Source organism: Vulpes vulpes, chromosome 15 (genome assembly GCF_048418805.1).
Source record: "Vulpes vulpes isolate BD-2025 chromosome 15, VulVul3, whole genome shotgun sequence".
NCBI classification, from domain to species: Eukaryota; Metazoa; Chordata; class Mammalia; order Carnivora; family Canidae; genus Vulpes; species Vulpes vulpes.
Genome location: NC_132794.1, coordinates 74427968 through 74455494, shown reverse-complemented (window position 1 = coordinate 74455494; position 27527 = coordinate 74427968). Strand labels below are relative to the sequence as shown.

Sequence of the window (27527 nt, the reverse complement as noted above, 5' to 3'; positions counted from 1 at the left end):
AATCAGAGCTTTTTAAATACTTAAGTATGAAAGCCTTTTGTATGGAGAGTATGAAACTCTCCATTGATGCTTAACAATTATTCTCCATTAATATTATTACTACCTTTACTTTGTTTTTAAGTTGATTTGGCCAGTCTAATTTCTTAAATTCTAAAAACCATAAAATAACATTATACTTTGGAAAAAATTAAAAACCAGCCATAATTCCAACATGCTAACTCATACTATCATTCCTGTATTACCTTATAGTATTCCCATGAAACACATTTTTTCAAGTTGCAACCTGTATACACAATGTGGATTGTGTCTTTTTCCCCTAAAGATTGTCAAATTTTAGTAAAGTACAAACACATAATTTTAAATTTTATTATCAAAAAATTTGTAGGTATTCAAAATGATGTCACAATTTGAGAAAACAATACCTTCCTAAAAGATGAGCTTGAAAATATCTTAAGAAATGGGAAACTATAACAAGTAATTTAGCACATTTGATGGAGAACTCTTACAGTAATGAAAAATTATGGAAACTGAAATGAAAAATCCAATGGAAGGGAGCTGAGGAGAGAATCAGGCAACTGGAAAATAGGTCAGAAGAAATTTTCCCATATGCCTTCATAGCACACTATACTCTCCACTAAAGCACTTACCCTGTTTCTTTTCTTTTTAACAATCTCTGCTACTCTCTCTCCCCTCTCCTACCCCAACTGCTCTTTGAAGGTATGGACCATGTCAGCTCCTGGCATAATGTACATAGTCAATAGATATACATTTGAAGAATTGATTATTAAATATACATCTTCATATATCTGTTCAATAATTTCCTAAAACTGGAACCACTAAATCAAATGGAAGACATATTTCTCGTGCTTTTGACATGTTTACAAATTGCCCTCCATAAGTATAGTACTGATTTCTACCCCTACCAGAAGTCAGCATTTGATTTAAAACATGGTAGATGGTCATAAGAGCTGTTCACCAAATATTCCTATGTCTTCCCACATCCAGGCCCTCATTGTAAGATAGCAATTCTTACCCCTTATCAGTTAGGTGCTGTCATGTGACTTTCTTTGACCAATGTCATATGAACAAAAGTGACATGTGTTTATTTCTGGAGGAAGTCTATTTGGGAGGAAGTTTTCAAAGACAATGTATAGTTGGCTATTCTCTTTCTCTCTGCTATAGAATCTGCAAAGCTCCACATGGTGAGTACTTTGAAGGCCTCAGTTCTGGAATGAGGATAACACAGAGCAAAGTTCCCAGTATGAACATGAAATAAACTTTGTTGCTTTAGTCCACTGAGGTCAGAGAAGTTGTTACTACAGTATAATCCAGCCTATCCTAACCAGTATATATATCATGTTAGAATTAAGGAAGGTCAAAGAGGCCATGAAAATATATTCTAGGGGTTAGCCATTATAAATGCTTCTGAAAACAAAGAAAAGACCTAGACTAAAAAAGGACATAAAAAATACACAAAGAAAAATTACCCCAGAGTTAAAAAGAAAACCAGAAATGCATCTACTGAAAGACTCTAATTTTAGAAACAAGGTAATGAATACTCTGAGAAGGTTAGTAATTTATACACAGACACACAGCTAGTGATAAAGCCAGGATCAGGAAGAGAAGCCATGGCTTATGAGAAATGGAACTGGTAGTATTTTTTATAATAAGGACATATTTAAATGTATTTTACTGATTTTAGAAAGATATAAAAGGTAAGGTTAAAATTCAATAGTAATCTGCTCTATGATTTCATTGTGTTAAAGGGAGTGGAAATTGAATGTGACTTGTGGTGAATTTAAAATCTTTTACGATATGGAAAATAGCTTTTCCTAGTGTTTGAAGGCTGAGTAGAGCTTCTGAGGAGAACTCAGTAAGACTTTCGGAAGCTTGATTCCTAGCTTCACAACACAGCTGGACTAACAACTATATTAAATGCTTTCGTTCAGTAAGTATTGATTTGGTACCTATTAAGTATAGCCTATTTCAGAACAAACATTTTAAAAGAGCAAGATATACTGATGTTCAATTGTTGACTCATCTATAAAATGTGAACGAGAAACAGACTGGTTATTCAAGGAGCCAATTTCAAACAGTCCTGGAAACTGTATGGATCACGTCCTACACATACTTAAGAGATGATTTCATCAGATTTTCAGAAAGAATTGAGCTTCTATTAAAAGCAGTAGGACTTTAAAAGGAAGACTAAACCTACGAAAACTGGATACATGCCAAATCAACTCAAATATTGAGTGTTTTAAGGAATTTATATATCTGATGATTACATTTCAGCCTAAATAATTATAGAGTAACTCAACTGGGAAACAAAAATAAACCTTTAGTTGTAAAGATAAACTATAAATCTGTTGGTAAGAAGAAAAAAAAAACCTGTAAAATTCTGGCATTTTCATGATAATATTTCAATTTCTGGAATAAAAGCCATAGCCTTTATACAGCAAAGGAAAAGGATCTATCTAGGACCCACAAATTATTTTTCCTTACTTCAGTCAGTTATGAAGATGAAATAGAGAAATGATTTCAAAGCAATTAAGAAGTACAGTGACTTAATAGGTGTTTGATAAGTTAGATTATACTCTGTTAACAGACTATTTAGGCTCTAAAACAATGTGTAATTTTATATGAGAAGACGTTCTGCTCCAAATAAATAATAGCAGTTCTAATATAGACAGCAGTAATTTATTATGTGGGATTTAAAAAAATAAATGGCAATGTGGGTTTTTAACCAGATACTCTAGGATAGTTATAAAAGACACTATTTTCCTTGAGTACAACAAATATTAAAACAGACTTTAAAATCAGAGTTTTTATCTAGAAGAGACAGTCCATATTTTTCATTCAAACAATTTTTTTAGCAGAGAAAACTGATCTTTCTAGGTCCTAGTTAATGTCAAGAGTGAAAGTGGAAATTGTATCACCTGACTCTCTTGGCTCAGGAATATTAGCTGTTAAATACTAGGGGAGGCAAAAAGCCCGAACAGGCTAGGCTATGCTGTCATAACAACTTCAAAACTTATATTGGCTTAGAACAAAAATTTACTTCTTGATCACGCAAAGAACCCTGAACTGTCCTCTTTGTAGTGCCTAAGTATTCCAGAGTGCCGTGATTCGACGGCATCTTCAACTCCACATATGCTCCCATGACAGCCACCGCACAGGAGAAAAGTGAAAATCACACAATGGCTTTAAAGCGTTTCTGTCTGAAAGTTACATATATCACTTCTGCTCACATTTCATTGGCCAAAGCAAACTGCACAACTACACTTAAGTTCAAGGAGGAAGGGAAATATAATCCTCCCACCTGCCAAAGAGAGGAGGAAAATCAGAACATGTCAGTGAGCGTTAGTAACGCTGCCACAACAAACTCGTGTCTCAGGCTGTTCCAATTTTTGGAGGGCAAACTGTAACAAGGCCATATTAAGCCAACTAAATGTGCATCTGAAGTGAAAACTTTGGAAATTGTGAAATTGTGTCTTTTTCAGAATTCTGAGAATAGTGCCTATGTTGGCAAAGTACTGCCTTAGAAATTAAAAAGGAGAGAATTCTGCATGTCCTAGAATTGTCTATATAGTTGTCCTTGTTCTAGCCCCCAAAATGTGTCTATTCTATTTTTTTACCAACAGTTGTGAATATATTTGAAGACCACTATAGTATCTTCCTTATGTCTTCTCCAATTTGTGCCGGGTTTTCTGGAAACACTCTAGTTTATTGTCACCCCTCTAAAACTAATAGTTCAGGTGTAATCTGAGCATCGAAGAAAAAAATGGGGGCTACTCTCTCTATTTTTCTGAATTCTCTATTTCTATAACCTCTAATGATCACATCTCACAATTAACTCAACTTGAACTTAATTTGCTAAGTCTCATCTCACATAAATCTGTGTTTCTGCTGAGAACTGTTTGCTGTCAGGGGGTAAAGTCCGGGATTTTCAATATATCTATTTTTATCTTGCTAAATTCTGCTTGTTTTTCTACACTAGAGGTCAGCAATATTTTTCTGTAAAGGTCCAGATAGTAAATATTTTAGGCTTTGTGACCCACAAAGATCTCTATCACATGTTGTTTTTCTTTTCTTTTTTAATACGATGCTTTCAAAATATATAAACCATTCTTCTCTTGAGAGCTGCTCAAAACCAGTATGCAGAATGGATCTGGCCCCCAGGCTACGGTTTGCCAAACCTTGTTCTGAGATCATTGAGCTACTTTGGTATTCTGTTTTGATTAACCAGTATATCAGGATCTCCAAGTTCTCCAGTTTCTGTCAATCACATCCTATATCAGAATAACAGAAATATTCTCATTTAGTCATTAACAAAAATGCTTAATCAAAGGGGCCCAAGGAAAAATCCTCAAGGCATGCCAGTAGAGAATTTTCTACAGGCTGGCATTAATTCATTGCTTCCTATGCCGTGAAACATTAGAATCACAAATTCACTTAACTATGTTGTCATACAACTTACTCAAAGCAGTATCACAAAAGACTTTGTCAAAAGCTTTGTTTAAACACCAAAACACTAAACTATCTCCAACGCTACTCTTGAGAGGGCCTATTTACAATGTCCAAACTAGAAAATTAATTTTCTTGTCTGGCATGAATTGTTGTTAGTGAATTACTGCTGCCTCCTAGTGACCAATTCCCTTAGTACTCACAACTCTAATAATCCAATTTATATTTCTTTCCTACTAAACATTAAGTTTACTATCATAATTTATGAAATTTATATTCTTTCCTTCTATGATAAAAAGACCAATTAGTTCATCTTACCTTGCAGCTGCAGCTACTCTACTGTTCTACACTGTTTCTCCGATATAACTTTCAAAGGTCTAGCAATTTATTTGCTACATTTATTCAGTGCTCTAGATCAAGCAGAGCAAACTCCAGCCCGCAGGCCAAATACAGTCTGTCACCTGTTTTTGTAAAGGTTTATTGGCACAGAGGCATGCTCATTCATTTATGTACTGTCTATGCCTCCTTTCAGACTATAATGAGTTCAGTAGTTTTTAACAGACTATATAGTTGTCAAAGCCTAAAATATTTACTATCAGACCCTTTATAGATAGGGTTTGCCAGCCCCTGCTCTAGATCACACTTATCTATTCACCTAGCGTAGGCTTCATTTTCTTCTTAGTAATATTTATTTCTACTCTTTACTGACTAAAAGTCATTCTTCTTAACAGAGATAACAAAAGCAAAATCAGAACTGAGGCCATCAATTTATATTCTCTTTTGGCCTCATATTACCTTTTGCCATTCCTCTGGATCAGATTCCCCACCACCACCACCCAGAAGCTCTCACCCTAACTAATCTTCCTGCTTCTCATCTCATCCATCCTATCCTCCCCAATCCATCCCCTGGGCTGCTATCCAGAAAGACAAATATTTTTAAAAGATTTTATTTATTTATTCATGGAGACACAGGAAGAGAGATGCAGAGACACACAGGCAGAGGGAGAAGCAGGCTCCATGCAGGGAGCCCGATGTGGGACTCGATCCTGGGTCCTCTGGATCACGCCCTGGGTTGAAGCTGGCGCTAAACTGCTGAGCCACCCGGGCTGCCCAGAAAGACAAATTTTTAACAGGCAAATGTAATTTAACTGCCTTCAACTCTCCAAGGGTTTTCTATTATGTCTTAGACGAAAAGCTCAACTCTTCATTAGGACACAAAATGCCCTTCATGGCCTAGGCCTGACTGTCAGACACCTCCTGCTCCCACTCCTGTCCTCTGTGTACACTGAGTACATTTGCTATCCATTTGCTATATTCTCTCACATCTCTCTGCATTTTGCATGCCTCCATTCTCCCTGGGACACTCTCCACAGATATATCCTCCTCCTTTTTAACCACTCTTCAAGCCCAAGTCAAGTATTTTCTCCTTTGGAACTTTTCCTATTTCTCTGGTAGATGTAGGGGTGCTTTACCCTTCAGCGTTACCATGCTGTGTGCGTGTGCAGGCGCATGTGGGTGTGAGTGTGTGTACATACATAAATACATTATCGAGCTATCTTTTCTAGCTTGGCATTTTGAATTATAATCTGTCTACACTAGACAGTGAGTAACTTGAGGGCATGGATTATGATTCTGATCTTGTCATCTCTAGTGTCTAATACAGATCCTAGTCCAGGAACTTTTCAGTTCAATGCACCTAAGAATGCTCAAGAATTTTTTCATGGTGCCTCTAAGTCAAAAGAAATGTGTTAATAGCTCTGTTTACTAAGTAGTTAGTAAACAACTTATCAAGTATTCATGTTCTAGCAACTTAGTAGCCATTTGAAAAAATAATAATACATGTAAATTGAAAGAAAATATATACCATTCTTAAAGAACCACAATTACTTACCAGTGAAATCTGTGTATCTGTAGGGCATTACACAACTTCTTGTGTATTGTATTTAGACTGGACACTGGGAACCTCATTTTCTGTTCCATACTGATTTTGGCATGGTATTATGGTGGTTTTATCAAAACGACCACTGAAAGCTCAGCTTTACAAAGAGATGATACCATGGAGGTAAATATAGTGTGATCTCATATTGAAATGGCAAAGGATCTTGAGCTAGTAGTCTTCTCAGTGTCTCACAGATCTCAAAATCACTGTGTTTCCCTTGAAAATTATAAATATTCTAGAGTTCCCGAGTTCACTGCATCCTCAGCACACAGGTCTAGTGCACAGAGGTTCATTTAATATTTGTATAATCCACATGGGCTGGAATGTTTACATGGTAAATTACATAAAAGTTAATGAAGATATCATTTTCAAAGAGAAAAAAATGGTATAGAACTGGTGTCAGCAAACTTTTCTAGCCAGATGGTAAATATTTTAGACTTACAGGCCATATAATTTCTTTAGCAACTACTGATTTCTGTCATTGTAGCATCAAAGCATATATAGATAATATATTCATGGACACAACTGTGTTCCAATACAACTTTGTTTACAAAAACAGGTGCCATTGTTTGCCAACTCTGTTAACAGAAAGTCTTTTAAAAGATACACTCTTTCCTGGCTCCTGGGTGGCTCAGTTAGTTAAGTATCTGACTCTGGATTTTGGCTCAGGTCATGATCTCAGGATCCTGGGATCAAGCCCCATGTTGGGCTCTGTGCTCAGCACAGAGTATGCGTGTCTCTCTCCCTCCTGCTTGCACATGCTCTCTCTCAACCTTTCTCTCTTTCATTTTTCAAAAAAATTTTTAAAGCTTTTATTTATTTCTTCATGACACAGAGAGGGGTGGTACAGAGACACAGGCAGAGGGAGAAGCAGAGTCTATGCAGGGAGCCCGATGTGGGACTTGATCCCTGGTCTCCCGGATCACACCCTGAGCAGAAGGCGGTGCCAAACTGCTGGGCCACACGGGCTGCCCCCTTTCTCTCTATAAATAAATTAAATAAATTAAATAAATAAATAAATAAATAAATAAATAAATAAATAAATAAAATCTTTAAAAAGGTATGCAGTTTCTACACTGAAGTTACTAAAAAGTCATAAACAAAAGGTAAGACTAAATACTCAGTCCATACTGATATGAATAAACAAATAAGGAGGGATCTTATGAGGAATAAAATTATAAAGGGAAAGAGAGTAACTTCACCAGAGAAGGCTGACAGACATCATCTTAATTAAAGTGGCCAATATCAATAAATGGATAAACAGAAATTATATACCACTTGATAGGATGCAATGAGAAAAATCAAAATCATTTCTGTGTTATTTAGGCAAAAATCTATAAAAAGCGATGGTGAGAAAAAATTAAATAGCCTAAATTAAGGGTCATTCTACAAACTGACCTATAATCTTCATAAATGTTAGTCATGAAAGTCAAGGAAAAACTAAGAAACTGCTCCTAAAAAAGAGTAATGAGAGAGACATGACAACCAAATGCACCTATATGTAATATATAATTCCAAACTAGATCATTTCACTATATAGAAATTATTGACATAATTGGTAAAATTTGAGAGTAGTGTGAGAGAATTAGACATTGTAATTATTCAGTGTTTACCTCCTAATTTCGTTGTAGTGCCATTTATGTAGGAGAATGTAGTGGCATTTATGTAGGAAAAATGTCTTTGCTTTGAGAAAATACACACTATAGTGTTCAGGACTACTGGGTGACCCAGTCAGCAGCTTACTCTCAAATAGTTTAAAAAAAAGAAAAAGAAAAAAAAAGTTTTTTCTACTGTATTTACAACTTTTCTGTAACTTTAAAATTGTTTTCATTAATTTTGGAAAATGGAAACTAACCCATAATGTCAAAAAGTATTCCAGTAGTTGCCTGGGGATGGAGGTTAGGTGGGGAGAGGTGGAAAGGAGGGGTAACAAAGGAGCATGAAGAAAATCTGTTGGGTAGGGAATTATTAATAAGCTTGACTGTGGTGATGTTTCACAGGTGATATACATGTCGAAATTTATCAACTTGTACACTTAACATGTACAATTAATTTTATGCCCATTATACCTCAAATAAAGCTTTTACTAAGACATTTTTTTAAATTTCTCAAATTAAACAGTAAAGGAGCAGATGTACAAGGACTGCTGCTCTGTGTTTAGCAGAAAAGCTAGCCCTGCTCCCATGCCAGGTGATTTTCTCTCATTTCCTCATCAGGCAAACACAACTCATAGAATGTACGAAGACAATGATTATATATAGCATCATTCTACTTTATTTCTGGCATGAAAGAAGATCAATTTCATTCAACCAAGACTTCATTGAACATTACTACATTCTCAGGCACTGTGTGAAATAGAGAAGGAAAGGAAATAAACACATATAGGAAACTCCTTGTTTGTGCTCTCTCTCAAATAAATAAACTAAATCTTTATTTTTTTAGAGATTTTATTTATTCAACAGAAAGAGAGCACACACAAACAGGAGGTGCAGCAGGCAGAGGGAGAAGGAGAAGCAGGCTCCCAGCCCAGCAGGGAGCCCAACACAGGGCTCGATCCCAACACCCTGGGATCATGACCTGAGCTAAAGGCAAATGCTTAACCAACTAAGGTCACCCAGGTGCCCCTAAATAAAATCTTAAAAAAAATTGAAATATAGAAAATATCTAACATGGAGATATAATGAATAAAAAAGAGCTATTTTGAAAGGTATGGCATCAACAGCAAGCACAACAGTTCCATGTGATGCTTACTTTGAACCTCACACTGTTCTAAGATTCAGTGCTTTATTTTATCTTGACAACAATCCTATGACATCATGATCCTCCCATTTTACTTTGAGAAAAAGGAGATATAGAAAGGTCAAGTAAATTGCCAAAGGTCATTTTGCTAAAAAATGGTCAAGCCAGGATTCAGACGCAAGCACTCTGGCTTTGGCACCCATGTTCTGAAACATTACATTATGTAACTTATGAATGACATTCTTACTCATCCATTCCAAAGTAAATTTTTAGCTGGGTATCAAGCCAGAATGAAAAATAATCATGATGATTAATTTAGATAATCATGATGCTTAATTACTTTTAATTATTACTTTTAAAACCTGCTAAAAAGGAAACCACAGACCCAAAATGGCATCACTTATGTTAAGGCCACAAGCCAGTAAACCAAGACTTACTACTTAACCTAACTGTAGTTTAGAAACCCCCCCTTCCCCAGAAATGTAATCTGTAACCAGTCAACCTGGGATTTTCCTGGTCAGAACTAGGAAATTTACTGATAGACCTCTTCTCTTCCCTTCAGAAGGATGACCTTACCTAAAACAATGGATCCTTTGCTTATAATTTCCCTTTTTCCACTCCCTACCTTTAAAAACCATTCCTTTTCTGTAGTCATTGGGAAGTCCCCTCTACTTGCTAGATGAGATGCTGCTCAATTTATGAATTAATAAAGCCAATTTGATCTCTTAAATTTACTCAGTTCAATTTTTTGTTATCTAACATTGGGAATGAGGCACAGGTGGTAAAAAAAATCTGTAATTATAATTATGAATTATATAGCAATGATACGCCACAGTTTATTAAAACTAAGAAGGATTTCATGCAAAGAATATGCACCCCAACCTCCTAACCCACAGTAAGGAAGACAATATAATAAGTACTTCATAAGAGCGCTCACCGTGACTCTCTTCATATCTAGCTGGCGCAGCTGCATCATATTCTGAAGGATAGTGTGTTTGTACCATGACTCTTGAGCTATTGGATTGCCATCAAAAGTGATGTCTGAGAGAGAAGAAGAGTCAGCAAGGCAGCAAACACTTTCAAAACTGCAGGAGAGACGGAAACCACTGGATTATTGTGAGACCTTCCAATAGTACTTTCATTTATTTAATATACATTATTATTTTAGAATAGTTTTAGATTTACAGAAAAATTGAGAATATAGAGTTCCCATATACTCTGCACCCAGTTTCCCCTATTATAAACATCTAGTAGTAGTAGAGTACATTTTTTTTACAATTAATATATAATTATTTACAATTCACTTATTCCTTACTTTCTGGCACTTTAAGATTCTCAAGACTCATATCATATATTTCCTACCCCAGTCCTAGAATCAGCCACTTCCTCCAAGGAGCCATGGTTCCTTTTATTGGAGAATGGCAGTGGAACCAAAGATCTGGTGGCTAGGCATACTGTTTGCCACTGGGGCATTATTTTTTTTTATGTCCTCTACTCATAGAACAAGGATGTGCATGTTTGTATACTAACCTGTGTGTATACATATTACCTATAACATTTAACCATCTATGTCTATATTAAGCTAAACATGAGTTTACACTGATGTTCTCCAACTTTTTTTTTGATGTTCTCCAACTCTAATCTATTATCAAAAGGATCATTCTAGTCTCTTTCCCTTGCTTATCTGTAAATTCCTACTCCAACAAGGAGAAATCTGACTCATATCAGCTCTCATCCATTTACTGAATTACTCAATTCCAGAATATATGCATAGTGGTATCAGAATTTTCAACCTGAATCCCCATGGGAAACAACTTTATTAAATACAACCATCATGTGTAATTCCTTTAGCATTTAGTCTTACATACTCGTTTCAAAGTTACTTAGGTCAGTATCTCCCCTCCCCCAACCCCTTCAGGGGGTTGTTTCATACAACTGAAAGTTAGCTTCTCTTGTCATAGTCTATATTCATTCCTTCCTGGGATCCTCTAAACTCCTAAATATTTTTAATTTGCATACATTAAGGTTCACTCTGTGTAGTAAAGTTCTGTGGGTCTTGACAAATGCATAAGTATCATATAGAAGAGCTCCATGACCCTAAGAAATTCTATTCAACCCTCCCCTCTCTCCCTCAATCTCTGGCAACCACTCATCTTTTTGTGGGCTTTATATTTTTGCCTTTTCCAGAATGCCATATAGTTGGAATCATACAGAATATAGCCTTTTCACACTGACTTCTGACACTTAGAAATATGCATTTAAGGTTCTTCCATGTCTTTCTGTGTCTTCATAGCATACACGCTCTCTTTTATCACTGAGTGATATTCCATTGTCTGGATGTCCCTCAGTTTCTTTATCCATTCACCTACTGAAGACATCTTGGTTATTTCCAGATTTTAGTGATGATGAATAATGCTGCTATAAATATTTGTCTGCAGGTTTCTGGGTGAATATAAGTTTTCAAACTCAATTGGGTAAATACTTAAGAGTGCAATTGCTAGATTATATAGTAAGACTATGTTTAGCTTTGTGAGAAACTTGCCAAACTGTCTTCCAAAGTGGCTGTAACTAACCTCTTGCATTCCTACCAGCTTCACAGTCTCATAAGCATTTGGTATTTGCCACCTTTTTTTATATTAGTCATTCCAATAGGTACAGAGTGGTCTCTCATTGTTTTAATGTGCAATTCCCTACTATCAAAGGATGCTGAACATTTTTTCATATGTATATTTGCCATCTGTATACCTTCTTTGCATTTTTAGCTTATGTTCATTTTTTAATTGAGTCGTTTCCTAAGTTTTAAGAGCTTGGTGGAGTGGTTAAGTTTTTATTTTAATTCCAGCTAGTGAATATACAGTGTTGCATTAGTTTCAGGTGTATCATATAGTGATTTAAAACTTCCATACAGGGATCCCTGGGTGGCGCAGCGGTTTGGCGCCTGCCTTTGGCCCGGGGCGCGATCCTGGAGACCTGGGATCGAATCCCACATCAGGCTCCCGGTGCATGGAGCCTGTTTCTCCCTCCGCCTGTGTCTCTGCCTCTCTCTCTCTCTGTGACTATCATAAATAAATAAAAAATTAAAAAAAAATAAATAAATAAAACTTCCATACATCACCTTGTGCTCATCATGACAAGTTCTCTCCTTAATCCCCATCATCTATTAACTGCTCTCCTTCCCTTCTAGAAACCATCAGTTTGTTCTCTATAATTAAGAGTCTATTTCTTGGTTTGACTCTCTCTTTTTTCCCTTTACTCATTTGTTTTGTTTCTTAAATTCCACATATAAGTGAAATCATATGGTATTTGTCTTTCTCTGACTGACTTATTTTATTTAGCATTATTTTTCTACCTCCATCCATGTCCTTACAAATAGCAAGATTTCCTTCTTTTTTTATGGCTAATATTCCATTGCGTGGCTACTGTAAATAATGATGCTATGAATATGCAGATATCTTTTCAAGTTTTTTTTTTAATTTTCTTTGGATAAATACCCAGAAGTTGAATTGCTCAACTAATTTTAGTTTTATTTTTACTTTTTTTAGGCCATTCTATTTTTAATTTTTTCTGGACCTTCAATTTTTAAGGGGAACACTCACTTTTCTAAATATACCCCAAAGTAGGTTAGTAAAAATCATTTACATCAGAATCATTCTCATTCAATGACTATTCAAATAACTAATGTAAACACTTAGACCTAAAAGTATTTCCTTTATTCAGGTACTATATTGAATATCCCTTCTTCCTGTGTTAAGAAAAGCTAGAGGATACAGAATATTTATAGCATAGGAAATAAATAATATATTGACAATTAAGGTCAAGGCAAGGTCTACAGCAAGAATAAAGTTCATTATTTCTCTACTGTCATATTTAAATATTTCTTCCATTGTTTCCTCCCATTCAAGGTAAAAAGATCCTTTCCTATCAATTATTTTACCTTACAAATTATCTTAACCATCTCACAATTCATAAGTTCATTATAGTTTTTGAAACATGTTTATTAGATAATTATGGGAAGATATTTTCCCCCACTTTTATTGAGAAATAATTGACATACATCATTATATAAATCTAAGGCAAAGAGCATAATTGTTATATATATATATATATATATATATATACACATAACCTACTGAAGCTGAATGGTTATATAAATGATGACCATAAGAGGCTCAGCTAACATCTATTTTCTCATATAAATACAATACAAAAGAAAGAATGAAAGAGAGAAGAAAAAAATTTCCTCCTGGTGATGAGAACTCATAGCACTTTCTTTCTTTCTTCTTTCTTTCTTCTTTCTTTCTTTTCTTTTCTTTCTTTCTCTTTCTTTCTCTTTCTTTCTTTCTTCTCTTTCTTTCTTTCTTTCTTTTTTTTTTTTTTTAAGTAGGCCCCATATCTAGCATGGAGCCCTATGAGGGGCTTGAACTTACAACCCTGAGATCAAGACCTGAGCTGAGATCAAGAGTTAGACGTTTAACCAAATGAGCTCCCAGGTGCCCCATAGCATTTACCTCCTTAACAACTTTCCTGTATATCACATAGCAGTGTTAACTGTGGTCATCATATAGTACTTTATGTCTATTTATCTTTTTAAAAAAAGATTTATGTATTTTAGAGCGAGGAAGACAGAGAGCATGTGGGAATCAGAGGAAGAGCTGAGAGAGAATTTTCAAGCAGACTTTGTGCTAAGCATGGAGCCTGACACAAGCTCAGTCCCATGACCCATGAGATTACGACCTGAACAGAACCAAGAGTCAGATGCTTAATGAAATTAGCCCCTCAGGTGCCCCAGTACTCATTTATCTTATAACTAGAAGTTTGAACTTTTTGACAACTTTCTTTCAATTCCCCCTCCCCTCATCTTCTACCTCCGGTAACCACAAGTCTGATCTCTTTTTCTATGAGCTTGGTTTTGTTTTTAAATTCCACATATAAGTGAGATCATAAAATATCTATTTTTCTCCGACTTATTTCACTGTACAATGCCTCAGGCTGCATCCATGTTGTCACAAATGGTAGGATTTCCTTACTTCTTATGGCTGAATAATATTCCTGTGTATATATTCATGCATGTATATAACATAACTTCTTTGTCCATTCATCCATAATGGACACTTATTTCCATGGCTTGGTTATTGTAATAATGTTGCTCTGAACAGGATGGTACACATATCTTTTCAAGTTAGAGTTTTCATTTCCTTTGAGTATATTCCAAGAAGTGAAATTGCTGGATCATATTGTAGCTCTGTTTTTAATTTTCTGAAGATCCTCCATACTGTTTATCCATAGTGGTCATACGAATTTATAATCCCACTAACAGTGCACAGGGTTCCCCTTTTCCAAATCCATACAGCACTTGTTATTTCTTGTCATTTTGATGACAGTCATTCTAACAGGCATGAGATGATAACTCATTATGGTTTTAATTTGCATTTCCCTAATGACTAGTGATGTTGAGCATCTTTTCATGTACCTGTTGGCCTTGTGTGTATCTTCTTTGAAGAAATGTCTATTCAGGTCCTTTGCCCATTTTTTAATTGGGTTGTTTGTTTTTTGCTATTGAATTATATGAGTTCTTTATGTATTTGGGATATTAATACCTTATCAGATACATGGTTTGCAAATATTTTTCTCACTGCATTGCATACACTGTCTTTTCACTTTGTTGATGATTTCTTTTGCAGTACAGAGCTTTTTAGTTTGATGCAGTACTATTTGTTTTATTTGTTGCTTGTGCTTTATGTGTCATTTTTTAAAAAATCATTACCAAGACACATGTCCAGAGCTTTATTTCTATGTGTTCTTCTATGAGTTCCAGGGTTTTAGATCTTACATTTATTTGTTGGGCCCACCCAGCATGGAGCCCAATGTAGGGTTTAAACTCACAACACGGAGATTAAGACTTGAGCTAAGATCAAGAGTCAGATGCTTAACCAACTGAGCCATCTAGGCTTACATTTAAGTCGCTAATCCATTTTGAGTTAATTTTTGTGAGTGGTGTAAGGTAAGAGTCTAGGTTCATTATTTTACATGTGGGAATCCAATTATCCCAGCAACATTTATCAAAGAGGTTGTCTTTTCTCCATTGAGTAGTACTGGCTCCCTTGTCAAATATAAGTTGACCTGTTATACTTAGGTTTATTTCTGAGCTCTTAATTTCATTTCATTGGTCTATTTGTCTATTTATTATTCCAGTAACATACTGTTTTAATGACTATGACTTTATACTATAGTTTGAAATCCGGAAATGTGATGTCTCCTGTTTTGTTATTCTTTCTCAAGATTTCTTTGACTATTTCAGGGTCTTCTATGATTCTAATAAACTTTAGGAGTGTTTTTCCTGTAAAAAATGCTACTGGAATATTGATAGGGAATGCACTGAATCTATATATGGCTTTTGGTAGTACTGACATTTGAACAGTATCAAATGGGAAGACATTTTTTTAAAAAGGCTAGTATATACAAGTGAAAATGAGAGTTCATTAACTTAATCATTACAAGCATAAATAAACTTGAATAAACACTGTAATTTTTTGGGACGCCTGGATGGCTCAGTGGTGTAGCACTTGCCTTCAGCCCAGGGTGTGATCCTGGAGACCTGGGATGGAGTCCCACATCGGGCTCCCTGCATAGAGCCTGCTTCTCCCTCTGCCTGTGTCTCTGCCTCTCTCTGTGTGTGTCTCTCATGAATAAAAAAATAAAATCTTAAAAAAAAAACATTGTAATTTTTCCCATATAGCATTAATAAAGTTATTTTTCCCCATCAACATAAAATATTTCAGAAAAATGTCTGGTGCTTAAAGGATCTTTTAAAATACTATTCTTCTTTCCTCACAGTTGATTCCATAGTTAAAATCAAATAAAAATGTTTCTGATAATTTCAAAACTGAAACACAAGACAAATTTGTCTTTCTCCTACATTGTTAAGTCATAGAAGTCATCTTCCATCCACAAATCTGCTTCTCTATGTGTATTCCTATTCTGTTAATGTCACCAAGTCAGTTGCTGGGAAACAATCTCTTACTCAGAAATTAGTGACTGAGAATGAGAACTGTGAAGATTCATCAAGGGATTTTAAGCAAGGGAGAGGGGTCCTAATAGGATTAAAATAATTAGTAGTTATGAGAATAATTAGTAACATTATGGAAAGTATAAAGGAAATAATGAGTTAAGAGCAAAAAACTAGAGACTGCAATAAGTAGAGGTAAAAGGAGAAGAATTTAACATGTCAAAAACTAAGGTAGACGCCATGAGAGTAAAGAGGAGGGGATAAGTTCTATGGAACTCAGGGGGTAGCATGTAAAGAAACTAGTACTTATTTGGATGTGAGGAAGGGAAATCTAGAATAATGCCCAGGTTTCTTTCGTCAGTTAATGTTTGGGTAGTGGTTACAAGGAAGTGGTTACTTTGTCAAAATTCCTTGAAGTCTGCACTTAACACGGCTGCTATTTATTACATGTAAATTATATATCAATATATTGATTTACCAATCAAAAATACAAAGATTTAAATATACCAAAAAATATATTTGACAGATCATCTTTTCATCTATCAGGTCTCCTTTATCTGGAACAGTATGTTATAATACTGTTCCATGGTGATCCATGGCTATTAGGACATATTTCAAAAAGCCTTTCATTAAGTTTTCCTCCAACTACCACAGGGTAGGATACTAATTTCAACCTTTAAGGAATTAAGTAATGTGAGAAGCAGAGGCAACAGAGTCAGTAGAGGCAAGAGAACTCTTCCATGCTGAGGAGCATTTTTCTTCAATGGCCCAGCATATATATCTAAACAGAATTAAACTGTAAGGTTCTTGATGGCTAGAAATGTGCTGTGACCACTGTCTCAAAACCTAACCTAACATAGTGTCTAGCATCTAGCAAGTATGCAGAAAAGTTCTGGTGAATGAAAGAATATGATTAACTTGTATAATTTCAAAAAAGGCTTATCCTCGATGTAAACATTAATAAATAATTTTTCTTAAATTAGTCTTAGAATTATTTAAAAGATATCATGCTATCAGGAATCATTACAATCTTGAACAGACAATTCTCCAAAGAAGGTATACAAAGGGCTAACAGACACATGAAAAAATGCTCAACATCACTTGGCATCAGGGAAATACAAATCAAAACCACAATGAGATACCACCTCACACAGGCTAGAATGGCTAAAACTAACAAGTCAGGAAACAGCATATGTTGGCAAAGATATGGAAAAGGGGAACTCTCTTACACTGTTGGTGGGAAGGCAAGCTGATTCAGCTACTCTGGAAAACAGTATGGTGGTTCCTCAAAAAGTTGAAAACAGAGCTACCCTGTGACCCAGTATTTGCACTACCAAATATTTACCCCAAAGATACAAATGTAGTGATCTGAGGGGCACCTACACCACAATGTTTATAGCAGCAATATCCACAATAGTCAATGGAAAGAGCCCAGATGTCCAATGACAGATGAATGAATAAAGAAGGTGTGGTATACATATACAATGGAATACTATTCAGCCATAAAAAAAATGAAATCTTGCTATTTGCAATGACATGGATGAAACTAGAGAGTGTTATGCTAAGAGAAATAAGCCAGTTGGAGAAAGACAATTATCATATGTGATTTCACTCATATGTGGAATTTAAGAAACAAAACTGAGAAGCATAGGGAAAAGGAGAGAAAAATAAAAATAAGATGAAATCAGAAAGGGAGACAAACCATGAGACTCTTAATCATAGGAAATAAACTGAGGGTTGCTGGAGGGGAAGAAGGTGGGGGAATGCTGGGTGATGGACATTTCTTAATGTGGGCACATGAGGTAATGAGCAATGGATATTATTTAAGACTAATGATCACTGAACTCTACTTCTGAAACTAGTAATACAGTATACATTAATTAATTGAATTTAATTTTAAAAATAAAATCAATATATGTTCCTTTTAATTTTTTAATTAAGCATTGAAGAAATAAAGGGAGCTGATTCCTCCAGCGAAGGCATTAGAGCCCTAATGTCAGATGATTTCTAATTCCCTAAACTTACTACTACTAGTTCCTGTTATTCCCAAACAATGTTCTCCTTTTCTTTCATTCCTGTGAGTTTTTATATACCCACTAATAAATTCACTTTATGCTAAAATAAAACAAAACAAAAAGGAGTCATTATGATCTGATATCTGTCACTAATCAGGTATGTTCACTGAAAAGTGGAAACAATATGTCCACAAACATAGAGAAGCTGGAAAACTTCATTTTATTGTAGATAATTTCTGATTTTATTGTTATTTAGTATTTATAAGTTGGATTACAAAGAGTCTGTGATTTCTTTTTTTAAAGATTTATTTACTTATTTTAAAGAGAGAGAGAATCCTGAACAGACTCCAAGCTGAGCACAGATCCCAACATGAGGCTCAATCCCACAATCCTGAGATCATGACCTGAGCCCAAACCAAGAGTTAGATATTTAACCAACTGCACCATCCAGACATCCCTATGATTTATTTCTTATTGTAAGTATAATTTTAAAGTAAAATGACTGTAATTGTTTCTAGCCCTAACACTCAAGTATTCCTTTGGGGAATGTAACTAGTCCAATAATTACCAATTGGGTGGTGTTAAACACAAAACTACACAGCATCTTCACTGAATTAAAATATAAAGCACAAAAAAATATATATATATAAAGCACATTAGTGAATATAGAAGGAAATATGTCCAGTGAATGTAGTCATTATGAAGCACTCTTTCAGAGATCTAGAAGACCTGCTGATGTCTATCTGGTCTGCTTATAATTCAAACATAACCAAAGGGACACCAGGAGTGGGGAAATCATGGCTATCTTTAGCAGGTACAGTCCTGGCAACCCTTTCCGGATTGGCTGCTAGCACTGATATTCAGACTGAAGCCTTTATGGTTTGAATAATTTTATTAAAGTAAAAATAAATCCATATTTGATCCATAAGATTCCTCACAAAATTTCATTTCCATCCTAGAAATGCACTGACAAAGTACATATGATTTTAGAGACATTCTCTAATAAAATGAAAGAAGACTGTTAAGTACAAATCCAGGCTAATGAAGAGTTATATCCTACCTAACCAAAGAAAATCAAAATCAGATTGTAAAACAAAAACACCTGGAAATAAGACAGTAAGTACAGTGAAGTACTACTGGCTTCTAAGAACAGTCTTTCTCTTTTTAAGAATACTCAGTTGCTTGTCTCTTCTGAGTACCAAGAATAGAAAAGCTTGGGTCTAAAGGCTGACATTTAATTCATACTTTGACTTTAATCTTTTTCCAGATTACTCATACGTTTGTTCTTTCCCTAGTGGTCTCCTCCCAATGCCACATCTGCTTCTTATCTGCTAAAGAACCTACAGGAACAATGTGTCCCTACTGACCAAAATTCACATTTCAAAAGGAAAAGAACATATTTCAGTCCATTTTATGCTTACTTAATGAAATGCAGAGGAAAAAATAAAATTCCCATATATGCATGTATATTTACCACATAGATATTTAACTAATAAACCCCAAATATCAGTCAAATTCTCCAATTAGAAAATTCTCCCAAAAATAAGTTAGGTACTTTAGAAAAAGGGGTTTTATTCTTTTAGACCATTGAAGTACCATATCCTCTGAAATAATCTTAAAGAAAGCCTACTTATTTTATAGTGATCAGTGAAAATTTTACTGGATAGTTACTATGTAACTAGTAGGCTGAAATGAAATGGAACAGTAGAATAAATCACCTGTTCTCAGAAGAAATGAAATATACACAACTGACAGATATAAAATATCTAGACAAATCTGTACAATAACATATAATTAAGGATTAAAGACTAAAGCACAGTTAAAGAAAAGAGCAGATAATGAAGGTGTCTGTATGCCTAATAGAATGAAGTTTGTGGACTGAGCCTCTTGCTAAAAACAACTAAAAATGCTACATAAGATATATTTTAAAATTCTCAAGTGCACCCATAACCTGCTAAAAAATGAGAAATATATAGGTTAAAAAAAAAAGTAAAAGTGGGACCCCTGAGGGATAACCAAAATGTTGAAACTGATCTTTTTGCTATAAGAGAATTTACTGAATCCAATGAACTCGAACTTTGGTTCATAACGATCTTCAAAGCTGAGGGACAGAAGATGAATCCCAGGGGCTACTCAAGTTGGAGAGCCTAACTGGAGTCATCCATAAGTCTGAGACCCAAAGACTAGACTTTTAACATAGAGTTCATTAGATATAAACTTCCCTACCCACTACCCGAGATATATAGCCCATCTCAAAACCTGGGGCTAGGAAGAGGAAAAAAAATTCTTCCCTGATTACATGTAACCACAAACCGCAATTTGCAGCCTGAATCCACACTAAATGGGTGGTCTAAAGTATTTTAAGAGAACTGATATTTTGAGGACATCTAAGGCTGGTTATGCCTAGGCATCTGACAGAAACAAATGAGGAACTTACCTTCATATAAGACCCCAAAGAATTCCTAAAGATAGGATACCAAAAAACATACAGCTCATAGTTCAAAAGGAAAGAAAACAGTCTGACTGACAGCCAGTAGAAACAACAGGTGACATAGATTGGCTACGACTTTTTTTTCACATAACCGGATTATGAAACATAGGATATAAAAACATTATATTTCAAGAATTAGAAACAGCCACCGCTGGATGCCTCAGTGAATTAAGCTTCTGACTCTTGATTTCAGCTTAGGTCATAACCCAATAATTAGTTTTGACATTACAGTAAGCAAAACTAATCTCAGGGTCAGGAGATTCAGCCCGAGTGGAGCTCTGCACTCAGAACAGTCTGCTTGAGGTTCTCTTTCTCCCTCTCTTTCTGCCTTTCCCCTATTAGCATTCTCTCTCTCTTTAAATAATAAAATCTTAAAAAAAAAAGAAAGAAAGAAAGAAAAACAGGCTTGGAAACACGAGTAAACTCCAAGAAGATATGAAAAGACACAGAACTTCCACAGAGTAGGAAAATATTTTAAAATTTAAAGTAAAAAAAATACAAAATTAGTGGATGGAAATAAAGGGAATTAAGCATTTACATGCCTTTCCTGCATAAACCGTTCCTCGGGGTAATCAAAAAGTCAATAAAACTTTTATTTATAGAAGAAATACAGCTTAAAAAGGTGAGGAATAATGGAATATCACTATTTTGTAATTCCTAAGGAAATAATGGATCCAGACAATGATCAGCAATGATTGCTAAAATACTGAAAAGATGGGGGACTTTATTTTTTTTTGTTTTGTTTTGTTTTTTATTAAAAATGGAATAGGTGAACAACAGCTGAACCCAATAATTAGTTTTGACATTACAGTAAGCAAAACTAGAACACATTTTTTTTCTTCCCTTTACATTTCTTTCACTTTTTTGTTTTTCTTGTTTGATGCTCCTTAACAAATAATCATCTATTTTGAACCTTTTTAAGTAATGTTACTTAGTCACTAAAATTATTTTTAGTGCATAATGGTAGAAGGGGTTCTTAGAAACAAAATGGTTCTAAAGAATCCAAAAAAGACACCTACTAATAAGCCATTATTTTTTTTGTCATGAAGCAAAAATATAGTTGAAACAAAATTTTTTTTACATACATGAAGAAGATCTCCAAATTTCCCTCGGGGAAACTATTAAAATAGTTTAACCTGCTTGTCACAGTATGTATGTATGTATGTATGTATGTATGTATGTATGTATTTATTTATTTAATTTTACTTTTTTAAAAGATTTTATTTATTTATTCATAAGAGAGAGAGAGAGAGGCAGAGACACAGGCAGAGGGAGAAGCAGGCTCCTCGCAGGGAGCCTGACGTGGGACTCGATCCTCGGTCTCCAGGGTCACACCCTGGGCCAAAGGCGGCACTAAACCGCTAAGCCACCGGGGCTGCCTTTGTCACAGTATTTAAAAGAATTTAATATTTGAGAGGCTAAAGGGACACCAGAGAAAAATAAATAGAACACTATGGCTATAGACAGAAACAAAAAGGAAGTGAAAAGGAGGAGGTAGAGATGTAAAGAATTAAACGGAATAGAGGAAAATGTTAAACTGTCTCTTTAGGCATCTTTTGCTGCAACAATGCCATTGACAATTCAACAAGGAGAGTATCTATTATGTCTGTACGAATCTGGCTAACAAAAGACACCAGCACAGAACTGAGGGTCTCATAATTGCAGGTGACAATTTTATTAACTTTCTGTATTAGCTTACTCACTTTCTAGCAGCAAAAAGAAAAAAGCAACATAACTTCAGTCTCAGGAGATTCACAATGTCTCTAATTACCAAGAGTAGATTTCAAGTCATAGTAATATTCTTGTAATGCTAATTTGTGACACTGAACCCAAATTTAAAGTGACAAGAAAGCTCTTCACGATCTATTTCCTCTTACAAAGTGACATGTGAATGCAAATAAGTCTCCACGAATTTACAGAAGAAAAAGAGAAGGATTCTTTGCAGTCTCAAAGTGTGACAACAATTCTAAAGAGCATGTTCATTTTAGCCACCTTCAACATTTATATTGTTTAAAAATTACACTGTCTATAAAGCGAGCCAAATAATATTCCTGTATGCAAAGAGATCTAAGTTCTGCACTGTGTAGGTAAACAGCTCTCTGGGAAAATAACAGACTGATGTAGAATTTACCAATTTCCATGGTGTAAATACTCCCAACATGGCCAACTTCAAGCTACCAAGATGATGCTGAATTGAAAAGATGCATATACGTTAGTCTAGTGAGCCAACATATATTGGCTCCAGTATACCACTGCAGACCAAATTCCTCTTTTACAATTAATTGAAGGATAGATATTATTCTATCATGAGATAATTTTGTTATTAGTAGAGGAATAGAGGAACTTCCTTTTATTGATGATTTCACAGTATTTTTTGAACTTTTCATCAGATGTAATACAAATACAGAAAAGTTCACAAATCCTAAGTGTGCAGCTTCATGACTTTGCACAAACTGAACATACCATGTAAATAGTCTCCAGATTAAGAAACAAAACATTACCCTAATGAGGAGTAGAATATGTGACTCCAAAATATCATGGCCTTTGGAATGTGGATTATTTTGAGCTGAAGGCAATCAAAACTCAGCAAATTTTTTTTTTTTTAAAACTCAGCAAATTTAAGAGAAACTTTTACTGTTTCCCTTAGCTACCTAAAGGAATTTAGATAGGAGGCCTGGCCCAGAAAGATAGTTTTATCAGAGATAACTTTTTATGGCAGGACAAACATCTAATTACCAAACATCTGCTCTCCTCATCATCCTCTGAATCATTCTCCTTCTCTTTGAAGTCTCACGCCTCATCTCATTTCTTAGCTCAGGTTAGCATAGTAAGCCTCAACTTTGACTTGCCTTAGGCCTCATATTTTCATGGGGCTCCGGCACATATGTAATTAAGTTTGTTTTTCTCCTGGTAATCTGTCAATTTAATGATTAAATCAGCCAAAGAACCTAGCAGGGTAGAAGGGAAATTTTCCTTCCCTACAGTTGGTGACCATAAAGGGATCTTCACTGGCTGGACATGGATACTGTAGCTGAGAGATGCTGGGACCTCTGACAAAAGCCAGCATAAGGTTAGAATTCTTACCATGTCAGTCTCCTGGATTTCTGCCTACAAGATCTGATGGAAGTGAGAGTGGTGAGAGTCGTTTCCATTTTCTAAATTAGCAAGAGAAAACATTTGTGGAACTACTTCCTTGGAAACAGCAATTCTGGCAAAGATTTGGTATGAGCACCGCTGATTATGTTATCATCATAATTCCAGTTATTATCTCAAAATGTTGTGGGCCACAAAAATAAACACATTTCTGTATCAATTCCATTATAATGAATTTCATCAGATATTTAACAATGGGCATTTTAAAGGTTTGTTATTTACAGATAATTATTGTCTTACGCTGATGCTTTGCAAAAGTGCTCCTTCAAAAGTACTTCATTTTCAAAGAGATTTGAGGAAAGGACTTTTGATATGTACAGGTTTCAAATAATTTAAGATCATAAAACTGAACTGGGTAACAATTTACAGAACTAATGGAAAAGCTGCATTCAAGTAGAATTAATAACATGAGACAGAATGAGATGATGAAAATGACTAAAGTTTTTATGACTTTTTCATTGAGACATTGCCGGTTCTTTTATACTGTTTTTCCAGGTTTAAGGAAATCTTCTCTTTTCTCTTAAGCTATCAACAATTTCAGTAAGATATATCTTTGTGAACAAAGATGAAACAATTACTTTTTTCTCCCTACTGATCACTCCAAAATTGGGAAACTTAGAACTCTTATTTTCATACCAATACAGTTATTTGCATAAATTCAGTAAGAATCTATTCTCCTTGTAATAGAACACAACTGGAAATATTGGTTATATTGCCAAGGCTTTGGCTGAAATGTCATATTTGAGAATGTGCTAAGCATCAGATATGCCAGTAGCTTTAAGGAACTAAAGTTGACTTTATGGAGCCAATAAAACCCATTGGAAAAATTGGCCTGGTACCTTGCTTACAGGGTTCTCAGCAGTCTCACAAGGTGTGTAAAGAAGGCCACTTCCCAGTAAACTCAGAAACCTCAGGACATTTTGGGGATCTCAAGAGGAAAGGAACTCAACCAATTCTATAGGTATTACATACAAAGTCTGATGGTGAGATCCTGGTTTGGCTTCTTATTCTCACATGGCTTTTAAAAAGACGAATCTGAGATTCCTTATAAAAGAGTTCCAACAGTTGGAAAAAAAAAAAAAAAAAACAGTTCCAACAGTTGGGATGCCTGGGTGGCTCAGTGGTTAAGCATCTGCCTTTGGCTCAGAGTGTGATCCCAGAGTCCCAGGATCAAGTCCCATATCAGGTTTCCTGCATGGAGCCTACTTCTCCCTCTGCCTGCATCTCTGCCTCTCTGTGTGTCTCTCTGAATAAATAAATACAATCTTTAAAAAAAAAATAAAAGTTCCAACAGAACAGATTAAAAGATTCTAAATGATCCATCATCATTCTTGCTGCACTTATATATAAAGAATCAGGTCAAGTTTATTGAAACTAGGTTTAATTTGCAAACAAATTAGTCTTATTGTAGTTTTCTCTGACAAAACTGGGTGTGACTATCAAGAGAAAAATAATTTCAGTGATATGCTTTTCTGCATATTAGTTTCTAATATTATTAATTGTCTTTGAGGTTTTGTTTGTACTGGTAAACTTGACTAGAACCTGAATTTTTAGTTTTCTTTAGTATTTGACTACAACTCTCCAAACTAACATTTCTGACTTTTCTCCCACCGTTCTGACTTGGAATCACTGATAACTAAAACTGCTCTTTTTCTGAAGCCATGTAAGCAAAGTTGAACAATTTGATATAAACTTTAGAGAAATAACCCCAATAGAATGGACAGTCTTCATGCCTGTTGCTATATGACCATTCAGAAAGATCACCAGGGACATTCAACTGCAAATCAGGAAATCTATCAGATTGCTACCACCTGCCCTTACTCTATCTTAAGCTGCTTTGAGCCAAACATTCACATATCTTCTTGACTAGCTGCCTTCAGAATTCCAGAAACTGGGATTACAATCTCCTCCAATCATTAATCACTGTTTTTCTTTTGTTTCCATAGAAATGTCTCTTACTAAATACCTGACGGCTTCCACAGACCTAACTTTGGAAATCTACATGCATAGCTGCCTACTGAACGGAGACACGACTATCTAAATTGACCTACTCTCAGGACTAAGGGACTGGTTCAGTGAAATGGACCAATCTACCAAGTCAATTTTGGCACTGTGAAACTTCTTGGGGAAGTTTCAAAAGTGGGACTGATGGGGAGCAGAATACATGACTCCAAAATATGCCACTTTGGTGTGTGAATTATTCTGAGCTGAAGGCAATTAAGACCCAAGAAAACTTTTCCCTTTTCCTTAACTATTTAAAAGAGCTTAAAAAGGGGGCCTGGCTCAGAAAGAGATAATTTTTTATCTGAAAGATCTATATGTATGGCAGGGCAAACATCTAGTTACCAAACATCTGCTCTTCTTATCATGCTGTGAATCATCCTCCTCCCCTTTGAAGCTCTATGCCACTATCCCATTCCTTAGCTCAGGATGGCATACAAGCCTCTACTGATCAATTTGCCCTTGGGTCTCATATTTTCATGGGGCTCCTATACATATGTAATTATATTTGTTTTTCTCCTGTTAATCTGTCTTATCTCAATGTAATTATTAAACAAGCCAAAGATACTAGAAAAGCAGAAAGAAAATTCTTCCTCTCTCATAACCTATGCCCTGATGCCTCCCTGCTACCATGTCCCCTTACAGCCATTACTCCTCAAAGTAAGCACTCTCTTGAGTCTAACTATAGATAAGACTTGCCTCTCTATTAACTTTGTGTAAATGAAATCATTCATATGCAATTATTTGAATCTGGCTTCTTAAGTTTCACATATGTTTTGAGATTCATCCATATTACATGCAGCTGTAGTTTAAGGACTCTCATTGCTGGATAGTATTACATTAAACTCACTTTCTCTATTCTACTATTGGAGCACAATTTAGCTTGTTTGTATTTGAAGTTATTCTAAATAGTGCAACTAAGAACACTCAGGTGAACACGTTAAGCATTTCTGTGGAGTTTATACCTAAGAGTGTTATTGCTGAGTCATAAAGTATGGTAGTAAGTGGACTTAATACACTTCCAGAGCTTTACGAAATGATTTATTGATGTACGCTCTCACTGGCAGGTACAGGAGCTCTACTAGCTTCACATCTTCACCAATATTTTTTTCTAAGTGTTACACATCGCCAAGTTGTATCACCTTGTCCTATTTTAAAATATTAACTCCTCCACATTTCAGTAGTTTCTATTACTGACTGGGCATCAAAATCATTTGTGGAGCTATTTAAAAAACACAAATACCTAGAACCCATCCATATCTGAATCAAAATTGCTAGGGGTAGAGTCATGGTTATATTATTCTGATAGTCCTATAAGTGATTCTAAGGCAAAGTTAGGCTTACATTAGTTCACTAATGTAAACTAATGTAATGTAAGATACCCTTAAAGTTAAAAATTTCTAATGTGAGCTTTATAATTCTTCACTAATATCAAGAAATAAATATTGAGACAGAACATAAAGACTCCTAACTCTGGGAAACTAACTAGGGGTGGTAGAAGGGGAGGAGGGCGGGGGGTGGGGGGTGAATGGGTGACGGGCACTGAGGGGGACACTTGACGGGATGAGCACTGGGTGTTATTCTGTATGTTGGTAAATTGAACACCAATAAAATTAATTTATTAAAAAAAAAAAGAAAGAAATATTAACATTCACAGTTCTAAGGAGAAAAATGTTTTCTCCAAAAGTCACATTGTGATAAACTAGTCCATGTTCATAA

At 35.2% G+C, this 27527-nt stretch overlaps 1 protein-coding gene across 6 annotated transcripts in view; it reads right to left on the bottom strand.

Moving 5' to 3' along the window:
• The window catches only part of LRRC49 (leucine rich repeat containing 49), a 150248-nt gene that overhangs the window by 46653 nt on the left and 76068 nt on the right, over positions 1–27527 (bottom strand). For all 6 annotated transcript variants that reach the window (XM_026015945.2, XM_026016021.2, XM_072739043.1 and 3 more), the window contains one exon: positions 10080–10227. In XM_026015945.2, the coding sequence (XP_025871730.2) occupies positions 10080–10227 (148 nt within the window). The remainder of the gene's footprint in view (positions 1–10079; positions 10228–27527) is intronic.